Below are 12000 nucleotides of genomic sequence, written 5' to 3' on the forward strand. Positions count from 1 at the left end.
AAACTTGATGTGAAACTTGATTGCCTACCCGGTTGCAAACTTGAGATGAAAAGTACCCCGGCAGGGCCAAACGATTACCTAACCCTGGATCAGCAACAGCATGTGAACCCTGTAACTATCAGTGTATCTCCTCATTTTCCTCAGGCACCTACAGTGAGAGGCTCATTTCATCAAGGAGACCAACGATTTGGAATCAATGGTAACAAACAGTGTGTGGCTAATAGTTTGATGGCTATACTGATGTGTAAAATAAAGAATGTCTTAAGCTGGTCGGTCACAGACCTTGATCAAGTGCTGCTGAACGGAGACGACCTCTACAGTACCATCAGAGACGCTGGGAGAATTCGAGATGCTTCTGGGTATCTGTTGGTCAGAGATCTACCAACAGAGTACACATTGAATGGTGTTACATTTGAAATAAAGTACCACGATGACATGTTTGTTGGATTGTTTGGTGTGAGTGAGTATGGAGATATGCGTGACGTTCTTATGTCGCCTGATGAAGCGGTAAGAAGAGTATTCTCACGGTTTGATGCATGTCTTTTTACCATAAAAGTCAATACCTGTGCTCTCATTAAGCAAGGGTCATGGTATGTGGTGATCGACTCGCATTCCCGACGGGAAGATGGCACAAGCGAAGCTTTGGGCAGAAGCATACTGGCTTACCACTCTAGCCTAGACTCTTTGTTGAACCACATTGCTATCCTGGGCCTGTCTTTAGATGCAACGGGGGAGCAGTTTGAGATTACAGCTGTGAGTGTATCCATCGAAAGCATCCCGCAGCAGCATTCAGAAGGTAACTCCTCATCAGTCACCAGATTCGACCAGTTGACCAGCACACCAGAGACTGGATATGGTACGGTAAGGCTGAATGTGACAGATGATGAAGTGCGTGAGGATGATGTCTATGCTGGTAATGAAGGTGATGTGGTCTTTATCGGTGAGCTGCACAGTGAGCAGTTTTCCTTCAGTCCATTGACGACGCAGCAGCAAAGACGCCTGTCCTGTAAACTAGGTGTGGTGTACGTCGAGCATGGTCATGTAGACGTGACTGCAGTGTTTCCAATGGGTGATCCTTGCAGAACGATGCCTATCACTGGTGATGGTAACTGCTTTTTCAGGTCTTTGGCTTTTGCTATAACTGGAAGCGAGAGAGAACACAGGAAAATCAGGTGTGCTATTGTTGCCCACATACTAAGAAATGAATCCAGGTATGCCATTTGTCTGAGAGAAGGTCACTCTTCCGTCACTCAGTATGTTGCCACATCACGGATGAAGTACGTTGGTACTTGGGCATCTGAGGTAGAGATTCAAGCTGCCGCCGATCTGCTTGGTGTGCATATTTTCACATACTCTGATGACAGATGGTTAAAGTACTACACGTGTCTTGGTTGTGGTAGTGATCAGATGGGTATATATCTGAAACATTGTAATGAGTCACATTATGAGGCTGTAACTTGTGTGAAAAGGCGTGATGCTGATGGTTGTGCTGCGACCTGCTCTCAGATTGCCACTTCTGATGTGCCTTCATCGTGTCGTCGGAGACTGGAACAACAGAAAAGACGGTATGAAGTAAGTAAGGTATACAGGGAGGAACAACTTGAGAGAAGCACAAAGCGCTACCGTGAGAATGAAGTGTACAGAGATCATGTGAAGCAGTCAAGCATCTGTAAGTATGCCATAGACGCTGAGCATAGGCAATGTGTGAGACAGTCGAGTGTCAATAAATATGCCACAGACGTTGAACACAGGGAACGTGTCAAGCAGTCTGGTGTGAATAAATATGCTGTAGATATTAAATACAGGGAACATCTCAAGCAGTCAAGTGTGAATAAATATGCTGTGGACATTGAACACAGGGAGTGTGTGAAGCAGTCGAGTGTGAATAAATATGCTGTGGACATTGAACACAGGGAGTGTGTGAAGCAGTCGAGTGTGAATAAATATGCCGTGGACATTGAACACAGGGAACGTCTCAAGCAGTCGAGTGTGAATAAATATGCCGTGGACATTGAACACAGGGAACGTCTAAAGCAGTCGAGTGTGAATAAATATGCTGTGGACATTGAACACAGGGAACGTCTAAAGCAGTCGAGTGTGAATAAATATGCTGTGGACATTGAACACAGGGAGCGTGTCAAGCAGGCGAGTGTCAATAAATATGCTGTAGACATTGAACACAGGGAATGTGTCAAGCAATCGAGTATTGATAGATACAAAACAAACAGCCAGTTTGCTACTGCAGTAAAAACCAGAAATATTGAAAAACGGGTGAAAGAGAAGGATAAAAGAAAGGATATTGGGCATGTGATTGAACAGTTTAGAGAGAAAATTAATACAGGACCTGTGTACATTTGTTCAGTGTGTCATCGAATGCTGTTTAAACATCAAGTTGTCATATGCAGGAAAGATGAATACTGGAGAAAATCAGAAGGGATTGCTTTAGTGGCATCGCGGTGTATCACAGATACATATTTGCATAAATGTGTAGATGCCTGTTCTGAAAACTGTAGTGATCTGAGGGGCCCTGCAGGTTCATTGTGGATTTGCTACACGTGTCACAGAAAGATTCTTGATGGGAGAATTCCAGCTGAGAGTGTCACAAACAATCTAGCCTTACAGCCAGTCCCTACTGAGTTGCAATGTTTAAATTCACTAGAACAGCATCTGATTGGTATGCATATTCCTTTCATGAGGATTGTGTCTTTGCCAAAAGGTGGACAAAATGGTGTTCATGGTCCGGTGACTTGCGTCCCATCTAGCGTTCCAAATGTAGCCCAAGCTTTACCGAGAGTGAACAATGATGACCTTATGATTCGCGTGAAGCTGAAGAGGAAGCTAACTTACAAAGGACACTACAAATATGAATTTGTGCACCCAGAAAAGATAAAGAAGGCCTTGATGTATCTTAGAGAGCATAACAAATTTTACAGTGATGTACAGTTCAACAATGATTGGATTAATCCACTACAGAGAACTGATGTCCCTGCTGATGTAAGTGACATACATGATGATGAAGAGCCTGTTGAAAATAACATGGAAGATGAGGACATGGATGAAACTCTGCATGATAGACAACAACATGGCATGTATATGGACACGTGCCTTCAACCTGTTGACATAGCACAAGAGATCCTGGATCAGCACTTTGACGGAATAATGGCTATGGCACCCGCAGAAGGAAACAATCCAGTGAGGCTTTTGACTGATGAGACTAATGAGGCTAAATGTTTTCCAGTCCTTTTCCCAAAAGGCACAGGCACTTTTCACGAGAGGAGGAATGAGAAACTGACATTGTCGAGATATTTAAATACAAGGATCCTTAATGCAGATGGACGTTTTGCAAAAAACTTGGACTATATTTTTTATGGGCAGTATTTGTCTGAGCTTCAGCAAGTTGTGTCAAATGTGTCCATTGCTCTGAGAAAAGGGTATGATGTCTGGGACAAAAGCACCATCACGTCAGAAACTTTGACAAACGCAGAGTCTCTACAAAGGATGTTGAATTATGATGAAGGCTACAAATTTCTGAGACCCATCAGAGGCACCCCTGTTTTTTGGCAAAGTGTTCAGAAAGATTTGTTTGCGATGGTAAGACAGCTTGGTATTCCCACATGGTTTTGCTCCTTTTCCTCTGCCGATTTACGCTGGACGGAACTGATGACGGTAATCTTCAAACAAGATGGTATTGATGCCCAAAGCGCCGAGCTAGAGTGGTCAGAAAGATGTGCCTTGTTGAAGAATAATCCCGTGACGGCCGCTAGAATGTTTGATCATCGATTTCACTGCTTCCTGAAAGATGTGATCATGTCAGAAGCGCAACCCATTGGCAAAATAGTTGACTACTTCTACAGAGTAGAATTTCAGCAACGGGGATCACCTCACACTCACTGTTTGTTCTGGGTGGAAGATGCACCAAAGGTTGGTAAAGATGAGGACGACGAAGTAGCAGCTTTCATTGATCGGTTTGTGACATGTGAAATGCCCGAGGATGACGATGAAATGCATGAAATCATATGTAGTGTACAGCAACATAGTAAGAGACACTCGAAAACATGCAAGAAAAAAGGGACAACTTGTAGATTTAATTTCCCACGTCCACCAAGTAACAGGACATTTCTGTCATCACACAAACTTGGAAATGCTGAGACAGATGGAAAACACCTCAAAAAAGAAGTAGCAGCGGCCATCATGAAGAAAGTGAAGCACGCTCTGCTGAACACTGAGGCCAAGTATGACTCTGTTGATTCTTTGTTTGATGCAATTCATCTAAATCAGGAAGTATTTGAAGCCGCTTACTCGAGACTAACAAAGAACACTAGCATCGTTCTGAAGAGAAGACCATGTGAAGTCTGGGTGAACCAATATAACAGAGACCTTCTACGCTGTTGGAATGCAAACATGGACATTCAGTTTGTGGTTGATGCATATTCATGTATTGTATACATCATCTCCTACATTTCCAAAGCTGAGAGAGAGATGGGACTGCTCCTGGCAAATGCTCAGAAAGAGGCCTCCCAGCAAGGCAACCTTGATGCGAAAGAAGCTCTTCGACAACTGGGCAGTGTGTTTCTGCATAATCGTGAAGTTTCAGCTCAGGAAAGTGTGTATCGTCTGACTAACATGAGGTTGAAAGAGGGATCACGCAAGGTGCAGTTCATCCCAACTGGAGAGCATGTGGTGAGAATGAGTCTTCCACTACATGTCATACGGAAGAAAGCAGAGTGTGAGGAGGAGGATGAGCAGAACATTTGGATGAACAGTATCACTGACAGATATAAAGGCAGACCAAAAACTGAAGACTTTTCAGAAATGTGCCTGGCGAGATTTGCTTCTGAATACAGAATTTTATCAAAATCTGAGCGCTCGTCTGCTGGCAGTATAGAGTTGGACAGGAAATTAGGATTCATGAAGAAAAGGACACGCACAGATGCAGCTGTTGTTCGGTATGCTCGTTTTTCGCCCACAAAGGACCCAGAGAAATACCATCAAAGCATTTTGCAGCTGTTCCTACCACATTATTTTGATGGCCAACTAAAACCACCTCCTTTTGGCAGTTACCAGGACTTCTACGAGACTGGCTTTGTGAAGTTTTTCGGTGATGAATTACATTCGGTGAAACGGGTCGTCGACTCAAATATGGCAAGTTTTGAAAAGGAAGCGGATGTGATAGACAAAGCTGAGGAAGATCTACAGTTGCATGGTGTAATGGAAGATGCATGGGCACTGATCTGTCCAGAGACTGAATGTGAACGGTTGGAGTGCCTCGCCAGCAAATCCCATGTAACGCCAGAAATGAGCGAACACCATGATGAGATACCAGATTTGTTACCGAGACCGAGTCGCCATATGTTCCAGGACAATCCTTGTGGTATGTCAAGGCAGGAAGCGCTGGCTTTGCTTCGCTCACTGAACAAGAAGCAGTCTGAGATCTTTTACAAAATAAGAAGCTGGTGTTTACAGAAGACACGTGGTGAAAATCCAGAAGCATTTCATGTATTTATATCTGGACCTGGAGGTGTGGGCAAGTCTGTCTTGATCAAAGCAGTACATTATGAGGCATCTCGTATCTTGTCAAAGTTGTCATATAACCCGGATGAGAGGCACGTGTTGCTGACTGCTCCGACTGGGGTTAGTGCATACAACATCAGTGCTGCGACGATACACGCCTGTTTCCACATTGTGACAGATGTGAAGCTGCCCTATCAACCACTTGGAGATGAGAAGATAAATTCATTGAGAGCTGAACTGGGAAACCTGCAGATATTGATTATAGATGAGATTTCAATGGTCGATCACAAACTGCTTTCGTATATTCATGGAAGATTGAGACAAATCAAGCAAACTGGAGATTATTCTGCTTTTGGTAACGTCTCAATAGTTGCCGTTGGAGATTTCTACCAGCTTTGTCCTGTGAAAGGGAAACCTTTGTATGCTGAGACTAAAGGTGTCAATCTATGGCAGAATCATTTTGCTTCAGTGGAGCTGACGGACATCATGAGACAGAAAGATTTGGATTTTGCACAGTTGCTGAATCGGCTAAGGAAACGCAAAAGGGGTGATGCAATGCTAGAGGAAGACATTGCTATGCTGAAACGACGTGTGACAGACCAAGGACAAGACAGTACTGCCCTTCATATCTATGCGACTAATGATGAAGCCGATCTGCATAACCATCGCATGCTGCAGAAGGTATGCTCAGACCCGGTCATCATTCACGCTCAGGACTTTGAAAGGGTCGCTGCAACTGGCCGACTGCAAAGGAAAGCTAGACATCACACACAAGTTTACAGGACGTGTCTGTCAGAAACGCTTCACGTAGGTGTTAACGCGCGGGTAATGCTGCTGAAAAACATTGACGTTTCAGACGGCCTGGTGAATGGTGCATTTGGTACGGTAAGTGAGGTGTGCTTTGGTACTGAGGACGATTTCCCATTCGAAATATACGTCACGTTTGACAATGAAGCAGCTGGTAAGTCACTCAGAGCAAAGAAGCCGTGCTTAATCAAAGGGTTGGACAGAGCGACACAAATCAAACCAGAGGAGGAGAGAGTGGGTAACAGCGGTGCAGCACGACGTCAGTTTCCATTGAGATTAGCATGGGCTTGCACGGTACACAAAGTACAAGGTCTGACTGTGGATAATGCTGTTGTATCGCTGAAGAAGATATTTGCAGCTGGACAGGCATACGTAGCGTTAAGCCGTGTGACTTCTCTGGAAGGCCTCATAATAGAAGACTTCAAGGAAAGTGTTATATACGCAAAACAGGACATTGAGAGTGCAATGCGAAGCATGCCTGCTTTTATTGAACCTGTCACAGAAGTGCCATCATTATGCAGAATTCTCCTCCACAATGTTCAAGGACTCGCATGTCACCTGGATGACGTAAAGCAAGACGGAAGGTATATGGAAGCCGATATCATCTGCTTGACAGAGACGTGGTTAAATTCAGAGGAAGACACAGAAGAGGTACACCTGAGTGGATTTTCATTCTATGGGAAACGGAGACATCTCGCATATGACTGTCATGATTCAGTCTTTGCCGAACTGAAGAACCAACAGCATGGTGGTGTGGGCGTGTATTATAAAGAACATACCAACTGTAGCGTTGTTGATTTGCAGTGTGTCAACATTGAGTGTCTCCAGTTCAATGTGGGCCTACTGAAAACAACAGTCTCTGTACTATACAGACCACCCTCTTATACTTTGTCAATCTTTCAGAAGAATCTGATGCAGTTGATCGCTCTCATGGACAGCATGGAAGGAGGGAAAATCATCATGGGAGATTTTAATGAGAATCTTTTCACGGGAAGTACGATCGCCACTTTTATGGAGGAACATGGGTATGCTCAACTTGTGAAAGACGCGACCACTGGGAACGGCACTTTGATTGATCATGTGTATGCGAAGGACATTGTCAAAAACGGTATCTGTGTTTCTGTAATGCCGACATATTTTAGCCACCACGAATGTGTTGTCCTACATTGTCTGTAAAATTGGATGCAAACTGATAATAAAATTTGTGATGGACTGAGTTTTCTGGGGAGGGGTCTACTGGGGCTGGGCCTAAGCTTGTGGTGGCTGGCACAGGGGTGAGGTTAGGGGGCTGGGTCAGGGGGGGACATTGTCATTTGTGTTAATCTTCTAGTGCAGGGGTGTCAAGCTCCAGTCCTGGAGGGCCGAAGCCCTGCACATTTTTGAGTTTCCTCTCATTTAACACACCTGATTCAACTCCTTGTTCTAATTAACACGTCACTCTTGAACTGAATCTTTTGTGGTGGAACGGAAACAACTGAGTTAGACAGAGCTCCGGTCCTCCAGGACTAGAGTTTGACACCCCTGTTGTAGTGCGTTCCATTTGCTGTCAGGACACTGTTTCTGTGTTTCTGGAAGTGACAACATGCACAACTTATCTGTGGTCACTACAAAGTTTTATGTGTAAAGCAGCCTGACATTTCCAGTTCTGACCTCCAACATAAATGGAATGCAGCATTCCTCGCCCCCCCGACTCAGCCCCAGCGGCAAACATTTTTGTTCAAACCATTTTTGTTTATTTGTAGTCTCTCTTCCTACTAATTTCCCAAGACTACCAATGTACAATCATCATGTGGCACTCAGGATCAAGCTAAGGGACCTTGTGTGCACGTTTGCATGCATGTTCCCTACCTATGTCCACCTCTGCCTGCCACCAGCCATCTGTGTATGCTCCCCACCTTAAGCCAGATCACCCTCTGCACTTCTTATGGCATCAGATTGGGACAGTAATGCATCATGCTGCCTGCAACCTGGCCAGAGTATGCTGGGCTGGATATGTGAGTTTGCCTCTTCCGAAGGTTTCTTCCTCTTTGAGGCACTTTTACTTGGCCACTGTTAATATTTGCCTAACTGACATGCAAATTTCTGTTTTTTCTCTCTTTCCAGTGTCTGCTGTTTACATCACTCACCCCATGGCCACCACCTGAAGATTCCTTTCACCCCTTGGCAAACCTTGTCTGGAGCCCTCAAGGGCAAATGACCACAGACATCCGTAGGCCACGGTAAGCCCTTATAGTCATCTGTCTGTGTAATGTCTTACAGAAAAGTTTCAGACTAATGGAAGGAAACATTGGATGTAGGTCTGCTTTTCCTGTATTGTCATAAAGTATGTGATGCAGTCTCTAGGCTGGACTTCATTTTGTGTGTGGTTTTGTTATACTACAGTTGATGATAAAGCTACAAGCAAGTAACATGGAATGCAGTCATACATATGGAAGTGCGAGGAAGAAACTGGAAAAGCTGGGCAGTTTGTCGCCAACAATATTCATCTAGACGCAGTGGCTGTGCATAACCGAGTGGGCATAGGAAAGGTGCATGATTCACAGTGTCTCCCTTACTGTCATTGTCGTAGATATTCCACCACAGTTCATGGTACAAAACCTGACACATTAGCCAGCTGAACATTGTCAAAATCATCTGGTATGTCCTGGCGTTCCAGATTTTTAACCTGACTTTTTGTGTGAATCTCCTCAGGTCACCATTGCAAAATCATCATCTACCACCATGAATATCAACCCAAGGGACCTTTGTATAAATGTTGCTTGCATATCACCATCTCTGCCTGCTGCCAATCGTCTATCTATGCAGCCTATAGGCTACTGCATTATCCACTCTTCTTTCTGAGCCAGTTTCACTTCACGTGTTACTGATGTTGCTGACTCCATGCCCACTACATGAAGTTCCCATAACACATCGCACTCCCTGCTACTTGACCAGAAGATTGCTTGCCCTTGTGAGTTTTCCTCTTTCCAAGGCTACTTCTTCTCTGAAGTAGTCTGACTTTGCAACTGTCAGTCTCTTGTTCACTGACATGCATGTTTCCTGTTTTTTCCAGTGCCTGCTGTCGATGTCACTGACCCCATGGCCACTGCATCGTCTCCCTTCGCTCTTTCTGCCAATAAGCCAAGCCGTGTGTGCAGGACTCAGGCCTAGTGTGCAGTGCGCACAAACCTCCTCAATTGAGCACTGATACCCGTAGTGAACCCTGCCACACATAATCTCCAAACACTATAGAATGACACCCAGGCTACCTTGATTATAATGTGTCATGCTCCTATATGTTTCTTGTTATGGTGTGCCAGTTTTATTTCTTGTGGTTCTATTCTTCTGCCCTTCTGCCTGTGATGTCTTCCCCCTCTGCCCTGCTGCCGTACTACTGTTTGCCCCGCCATCTGGCACAGCTCCAGCACTTGCCTACCATCAACTGCCTGCCCTCTGCTTGCATCTCAAATGCGAAAACTGGAAAAATGTGAATTATGACTGACTTTCCCTGCCGGCCCCAGGAGGATGGGCTCTGAGTCTGGCTCCTCATAAGGTTTCTTCCTTCTAGGGAGTTTTTCCTTGCCACTGTTGCCTCTGGCTTGCTCACTGTGGGCTTTGGGCAGGGATGCCATAAAGCGCTTTGAGACTATGAAATATTGCGAGACAATATTAAAATTTCAATGTGTATTGTATATGTCATTTTTTTTTAACAATTTTTATCTATCAATGTTTCATATGTCAATGTTTCAACTATTGTATATCTCGGTTTCATTGTGTATTCATTTATTTCTTTTCACTTTTACTCTGCAATACCAAAGCATTAGTCATGTCTCCTAAGATGTTTCTACTTGGGGACATATTGCAGAATTCCTGTGTTTACTTGCACTAACGTGTAGTAAGGTCACTTGTATGTATGTCACCATGTTGCAAATGGCACAATTGCACTTTATTTCTAGACTGTTCATTTAGTAATGATTTTATCCTCATACATGGAATATTATGTCAGCTGTGCTGCATCCACTGTTGTGACTATGACGTACCTCAGGAGACCCCACAAACATTAGCACAAGCATGAATTTGTAAGACCGATGTAGTCTCTTGAAATTTTCTGATGTTTATTGTGTTATGTGGTTTGCCTTTCATAAAGAATAAGTATGATAACCAGTATTATTGTTGTCATTCTTAAGCATGATGAGTACACCTATGAAACTGAGAATGCTTTTCAACTAGGGTTGGTCCAGTCTGGTTCCTCCATTTCAACATGCATACATAGTAAGATGATTCACATATGACAAGTATTTCAATGCTGTGCTCAACATTAAGAAAAAGACCGACTGGACTATAATGACATTTGACGGTAAGTAGCTGCAACTTATACTAGCCTGCAATATGGTCTGGTGTTTCAGGGTGACTAGTCCCATTAGCAAAAGTAGCCCAAGTATGCAGCAGTAGTCCTATGTTTAAAAATGCTAGCGGGCACGGTGATGTAGTGTAAGACTACCAAGAGCCAAAACTATATCATTCACACAAAATCCCAGGATTAATTGCACTGTCTGTACATCTTGAAGGACTTCATGGAAAACATGGAACAGAGCACATGCATCTGAGTCACTTGTGATGCATCATGTTAAAAAACAAACCTACATTTATAGTAGAAAATATCAAAAGGAAAGTGTATGACTATAGAATGGCATTTTTGAAAGCACAAAAAATGGATTGCTGACCACGTCTGAGCCACTCGCCAATGTATGGAAAAGTCAAACAATACTAAGCACTTCTGGGAAAGAATGGAGATTGATAAGTCTAGGCATATCTAGTCAGGAGATATAGGACCATATGTAGACATCTGTGGTGTCATGCAGTCCAACGGAATGTCTGGTTTTGGTCTGATGCTCTGAGTAGTAGGTAGAAAACATGATGGAGATTGTTGAGTCTTGGTCTAACAGGTCAGTAGAAGGTAGTAGGAAATAATGTAGAACTGTGTGGTGCAGTATCTGAGCCTGACTGAATGTCTGGTTTTGGTGTGATAGTCTGATAGGTAGGTAGGAATGAGGATGGAGATTGTGTGGTGGAGTACCTGAGCCTAACTGAATGTTTGGTTTGGGTCTGATGGTCTGAGTAGTTGGTAGAAATAGGCGCCTTCATACCTGATGTGGAAAGTTTACTTACAAGTTAAAGTTTGGTTGTACTGGCTGTGTGAACATAGGCTGTGTTGCATATTCTTAACAACAGTGCCAAGCTGGGAAACTGCTGCATGCAACAGTAATAATATCATACTTTGTTTTTTTTTCTAGGCTGTTCATTTAGACATGAGAAGGCCTGAAAGTACTGAATGGCACTGGTTAATGGAGCACTGACTCCACCTGCTGGCCAATTTATTGAAACATTGAAATTGTTCTAGTCCACACAAGCTGAAGCATCATTGAAGTCTTTCTAAGAGTGAAATGGCAGGATAATAACAGTCAATTAAAAACCTGTAGGCAGATGAAGAGAAAGATAATTCTTTGAAGGTTTTATGAGAAATAAGGACATTTCAGCTGAATTAGCCAAGGCAGGTCTTTGACATATATAGACAGTGGCCATAGCGCCCCCATTTGAACGATCACCAGGAAATTTGGAGGGTCTGTCTGCAGTACAGTGCTACATTAGTGAGAGAAATTTGGTAATGATTGGCTGAAGCATGCCTGAGATATAGCTGTCTGG

The 12000-nt window shown here is 43.7% G+C and overlaps 1 protein-coding gene across 3 annotated transcripts; it reads left to right on the forward strand.

The window, feature by feature from the left end:
- The first annotated feature begins 21 nt into the window (after positions 1–21).
- Positions 22–10464, forward strand: LOC140582709 (uncharacterized). Of its 3 annotated transcripts, XR_011985526.1 has the most exons (4): positions 22–8537; positions 8701–8846; positions 9010–9268; positions 9371–10464. XR_011985526.1 is itself a non-coding variant. In XM_072706986.1 (2 exons), exons 1-2 carry the CDS (start codon positions 46–48, stop codon positions 7492–7494), a joined length of 7245 nt encoding a protein of 2414 aa, XP_072563087.1. In that variant the 5' UTR covers positions 22–45; the 3' UTR covers positions 7495–7535. The 3 variants fall into 3 exon arrangements, 1 of the variants encoding a protein (XP_072563087.1); XR_011985527.1 differs by lacking the exons at positions 8701–8846; positions 9010–9268; XM_072706986.1 differs by lacking the exons at positions 8701–8846; positions 9010–9268; positions 9371–10464 and having other exon boundaries at positions 22–1302; positions 1507–7535.
- Positions 10465–12000: the final 1536 nt, after the last annotated feature.

This window comes from Paramormyrops kingsleyae, chromosome 25, assembly GCF_048594095.1.
Source record: "Paramormyrops kingsleyae isolate MSU_618 chromosome 25, PKINGS_0.4, whole genome shotgun sequence".
In the NCBI taxonomy this organism is placed as follows: Eukaryota; Metazoa; Chordata; class Actinopteri; order Osteoglossiformes; family Mormyridae; genus Paramormyrops; species Paramormyrops kingsleyae.